The sequence below is a fragment of the Myotis davidii genome, unplaced genomic scaffold (assembly GCF_000327345.1).
Source record: "Myotis davidii unplaced genomic scaffold, ASM32734v1 scaffold270, whole genome shotgun sequence".
NCBI classification, from domain to species: Eukaryota; Metazoa; Chordata; class Mammalia; order Chiroptera; family Vespertilionidae; genus Myotis; species Myotis davidii.
The window spans coordinates 169,750-175,371 of NW_006282181.1; the positions used below are offsets into that span (position 1 = coordinate 169,750).

The 5,622-nt window shown below is 42.3% G+C and overlaps 1 protein-coding gene across 1 annotated transcript in view; it reads left to right on the forward strand.

The window, feature by feature from the left end:
- Window positions 1–5,506: 5,506 nt before the first annotated feature.
- Window positions 5,507–5,622, forward strand: part of NUP62CL (nucleoporin 62kDa C-terminal like) — a 39,765-nt gene continuing 39,649 nt past the window's right edge. The window contains exon 1 of the mRNA XM_015566235.1: window positions 5,507–5,603. Within this exon, the coding sequence (XP_015421721.1) occupies window positions 5,507–5,603 (97 nt within the window). The remainder of the gene's footprint in view (window positions 5,604–5,622) is intronic.

Here is a 5,622-nt window from a genome sequence, read left to right on the forward strand (position 1 = left end):
TTCTGGCTTTTGGAAGCTGGCATGGACTAGATTTAACAAATCCACTATGTGGTTTCAAAGTATTGCAGACATAGAGAATATCAACTGTTACTAATTTAGTATATAACTATTTTGTATATTAATAACAAACATTGCTCAGCATTTTTCGATCTTTTGATTTTTCATTTTGCACTTCTTCCCAGGATCTACTTTTTTTTTTGGTCAAAAACAAATCATTTTCCCTAAGAACATTAACAAGACAGGACTGCCCATTTTCACCACTCCTGTTCCATATAGCGCTGGATATACTGGCCATAGCGATCAGACAAGAAGAAGAAATAAAAAGCATACAAATTGGAAAAGAAGAAGTAAAACTGTTATTATTCGCTGATGACATGATATTGTACATAAGTGAATTTGGCAACATAGCAGGCTACAAAATTAACACCAGAAATATAAGGCATTTTTATACACCAATAATGAATGCACAGGAAGAGAAGCTAAAAAAAAATGGGCAAAGGACCTAGATAGACACTTTTTGAGAGTGGACATACAGAAGGCCAAGAGACAGATGAAAACATGCTCAAAGTCACTAAGCATCCGTGAAATGAAAATCAAAATCACACCTGTCAGAATGACTATCAACAAATCAACAAATGACAAGTGCTGGCGAGGATGTAGAGAAAAGGGAGCCCTAGTGCACTGCTGATGGGAACAAAAACTGGTGCAGTCATTATGGAGAACAGTATGGAGTTTCCTCAAAAAACTTAATATGGAACTACCATCTGACCCAGTGATTCCACTTCTAGGAATATATCCCAAGAATCCCGAAACGCCAATCAGCATGATTCTCATTTCTGAGCTGCAGTTCACTCCCTTCTTAACGTCACCCCCATTTGCACCCCATTGCCTGTCCCTGTGCTCTTTATTTTGCTCCTTAGATGCTATTTCACTGAGTGCTCACTGCTACCAGGACTCCAATGACACTTTTACCATTTGCAACAGCACAGCATGGATGGAACTGGAGAGCATTATGCTAAGTGAAATAAGCCAGTTGGAGAAAGACAAATATCACATGATCTCACTCATTTGTGGAATATAATCAACAACATAAACTGATGAACAAAAATATATCCAGAGACAGAATCATCAAACAGACCATCAAACCTCGGAGGGAAGGCAGGGGAGGGGTTGGGGTAGGGAAGTAAGAGATCAACTAAAGGACTTCTATCCATGTGTATGACCATGACCAATGGACACAGAAAATAGGGGGTGGGGGCATGTGGTGGGGGGTGGGAATGGGCGGGAGAGGTCAAGTGGGGGACGGAGACATACGTAATACTCTCAACAATAATTAAAATATTGGGGGGAAATGCATAGAACAACCTTCCTCTGTCACACACCCCTTACCTCTATTTCCTTCTTAACAGGAAGAAAAGCAAAATTTCAAAGGTAGACAGAAACATGGAAGATAGTTATAATAATATAATGATTCCTGAATTTCAGAAGACTGTTTCCTGAATTCCCAGAAACAAGTAGCAATGAAAGGATTTTAGAGACAGGAAAGCCAGTTTTAGGGAAGCGTCCATGGGAGAGGAATGCTTACATGATGGGCAGAGACAGCTCCAAGCTGCCTGATTTTTTAGAAGAATGCTACAAGATAAGGGGAAGAAGAAGAGCTGGGATCCAGTGAGCTTTGAAACTTTGAAACAGATACCATTCAGGGAGAAGGCAGAAAGTGGCCAATTAGAAAAGCACAGGGAACATAAAATAAGGATGGGTCCAATTAGAGAATAGGATGAACAGACAAAGAAGTTACCAGCATTTATAAACCCGTAGACAGAGACTCACTGGACTAATTTTTTTCCCCATTTTAGAGAAAGAGGGCTCTCCTATTTTGGTACCCCCTTCCCAGGGGGTTCCCCTCTGAGGACTCTTCCCCAAGGGGTTTGTATACACTTGAAATAAATTTCCACAATTTTGCTTTTAAAAAAATAAGATGTATTGGTGCATTTGAAAGTGTTTTGATTTTTGATTCTTTTTTTTTTTGTTTGGGGTATTTTGGTGTGTGTATGTTTATGTATGAGCGTGGGTACATGTGTATACAGTGGAGAGCAAATTGGAATACAATTCTATTATCTTCCTCCTTTCCTCAGTAGAAATAAAACAAATCTTTACTCCCCAAAAACATACTTAATCACATCTGTAAAGTGCCTTTTGTCAAGTAAGGTAATCTATATATATAAAAAGCCAGCGACTATAACAACCATACAACCAGTCGCTATGACACCCACTGTGGCCAGTGAACCGGCCAGATCAGGGGGTGGGGCCAGCGACCAACCTCCTGTGGCCCCTCCCCCTGGTCATCTCACCCTTGATCACACCCCCCAACCCAATAGGGGGAAGGGCTGGCCAGCCAACCTCCTGCAGCCCCTCCCCCCAGGCCAACCCACCCCTGATTGCCCCCCCACCCCAGTAGGGGGTGGGGCTGGCAGGCCAACTGCCTGTGGTCCCTCCCCCAGATCAGAGCCCCTCCCCATGGCCGGCCCTTCCCCCAATTGGCCTCCCCCACCCCAACCGGGGGTGGGGCCCACTGGCCAGTTGCCCACAGCCCCTCCCCCAAGCTGGCCTGGCCCTTATCAGGCCAGATCGAGGAGAGCCAGCCAGCCAACCTCCCGCCATCTCCTCCTCCTGACAGGCCCAGCCCTGATCTGCCCCGATTGGGGCTGGGACAGCCGGACCCCATCCATGCATGAATTCATGCATTGGGCCTCTAGTATGTATGTATAAGGCTCTGGGTATTTGGATGTGGCCATTTGCATGACCATTTCTTTGTCTACCACACCATCTTAAGCATATTAAATTTTCTGATCCAGAAACATGAGATATTTCATATATTTAGGATGACTTTAATTTTTTTCAAGATGTTTTGTATTTTTTGTGTACAAGTCTTTCACTTCTTTTGTTAGATTTGTTCCTAAGTATATTATTCTTTTTGAGCAATTATAAATGGAATGATATGTTTATATATTATTGATTTTGTGTCTGGAAATTGTGCTGAACTTGTTTATTCTAATAGAGTTTTTATGGATTCCTTATAATTTTCTGTATTCATGATTGTGTCTGTGAATTGAGATAGTTTTATTCCTTCCTTTTCAATCTGATTGCCATTTATTTTGTTTTCTTGCCTAATTGTCCTGGCTAGAATTTCCAATATATTGTTGAAATGAAGTAGTAAGAGGATACATTCTTGTTTTGCTCTTGATGTAGTGGGAAAGTATTCTGTCTTTCACCATTAAGTATGATGTTGGTTGTGCGTTTTCTTGTAAATGCGCTTTATCATGTTGAGTATTTCCCTTTTTTTCCTAGTTTGTTGAGTGTTTTCATCATGAAAAGGTGTTGGATTTTCTCAAATGTTTTTCTGCTTCCTTTGAGATGTTCTCTGTGTTGTTGTTGCTTTTTTAATAACAGGGTAATTGAGGTATCATCCACATATCTTAAAAATCACCCCTTTACAGTGTTCAATTCAGTGGTTTTTAATATATTCACGGAGTGTGAAATCATCACCAGTATATAATTCCAGAACATTTTTGTCACCCCAAAAAGAAACTCTATTCTCATTAGCAATCACTCCTCATTATCCCCTCTTCCCAGCTCCTTCCAACCACTAATACATGTTCTGTGTATGGATTTGCCTCTTGTAGACATTTCATATAAATGGAATCATATAATATGTGGCCTTTTGTGTCTGGTTCCTTTCATTTAGCATAATACTTTCAAGATTCATCCATAATATACAGTAGCATGCATGAGTACTTAATTTGTCTAATCTCAGGAGGAGGGCTCTTTTCAACTTTCTCTTTCCTTGGTTATCTCTGGTAAACTATCTGGCCTACAGCCTAAATTGTTGCTCTCATGAAGCTACTTGGACACTCAAAAATTTTGAACACTTTCTTTTTTACCCCCAAAAGCTCCTTTTTTTTTTTTTTTTTTTTTTTTCAAGAGAGTCTTCTGACGTGACTTCCTCACACCCTGTTTTTAATAAAGTCTCTTCTTTTGGGGAGAACTCTATTCTTATGGACTGCTGTTATCCCTGAGCAAAATCTTTGAACTGGTGCTTTGGGCACTGGGCAGTGACAGTTGCCTCTGGTCTTCTTGCTTATCTCTCCATCCCTATAAGGAAGCTGGAGAAGGCAATCAGGGTAAGGATGATGGCACCCAAGTATTTTCAGGCTGCTTTGCGTGGTTCAGAGCTTCTGCCCTTTGAGTAGGTACTGACTTGAGAAGGGGAGTCCCTCAACTCTTGGCTGTATTCACAAGGAACTTCAGCCCTGTAACTGTGTTGGAGGTGATGAAAAATATTGACTGCTTGCCCCTCTCAATGAAATACTATATTCCTTGTTTGGGAGCTGGGGAATTAGGGAATCCAGTCTTCTTGGCTACTTCTGCCTGAAGTATAGCTTCAGGTGAGCAGGTGAACAATTGTAACTCATCAAGGTGAGCAGGGGGATGGAGGCTGTGGTTCATTCATATGCTATAGACTCTCACTGGTATTACTGAGTTTTAGCAGATTTTCTTGAATAAATGTTTCTTCATTTGCTGTATATATTTAAGACAATATCCCAGAAATTTCAAATGTTTTTTAAAATATATTTTTTAAAAAGTTATGATTGCTTCACTGGGCAGTGGGTCCCCAGGAATTCTTAAGTCACAATTCTGGAAGTGGCTCACCTCTTATGTTTTCTTTTTAAAGTAGAATTCCTTTTTTACAATGATGCTAGAAGGATGGCTACTCTAAATATTACTGACTAGAAGCACAGTGCATGAAATTCATAAACTCAGGGAGTCCCTCAGCCCAGCCTGCGCCCTCTTGCCATCAGGGAGCTCTTGGGGGAGTGGACCTAAGCCGGCCGTTGGACATCCTTAGTCCTGCCCCGGAGGAAGGAGAGGCTCCCACCACTGCCTCTGCGCTCGCCAGCCGAGAGCATGGCTTCTGGCTGAGTGGCACTCCCCCTATGGGAGTGCACTGACCACCAAGGGGCAGCTCCTGCGTTGAGCATCTGCCCCCTGGTGGTCAGTGCACGTCATAGTGACCGGTTCCGCTGTTCAGTCGAATTGCATATTAGCCTTTTATTATATAGGATGAACTATATATATTTTAAAATACTTTATTGTTGAAAGTATTACGTATGTCTCCTTTTCCCCTCCTTGGTCTCTCCCTGCCCACTCCTGCCCCCCATCACATGCCTTCGCCCCTACTGTCAGTGTCCATTGGTTATGCTTATATGCATGCATACAAGTCCTTTGGTTGATCTCTTACCCCCTTTCCTACTCTCCCCTGCCTTCCCTCAGAGGTTTGACGTTCTGTTCAATGCTTCTATGTTTCTGTATCTATTTTTTTCCCCATCAGTTTATTATATTCCACAAATGAATGGGATCATGTGATATTTATCTTTCTCTGACTGGCCAGGGCTGACCCTCATCCCTCCGTGCAGTCTGCCTCGACGCCAGGATCCACTGAGAGACGATGATGTTGGGTACCGAAGGCGGAGAGGGCTTCGTGGTGAAGGTCCGCGGCTTACCCTGGTCTTGCTCGGCGGACGAAGTGCAGCGTTTTTTTTCTGGTGAGTTTAAAACGGAGTC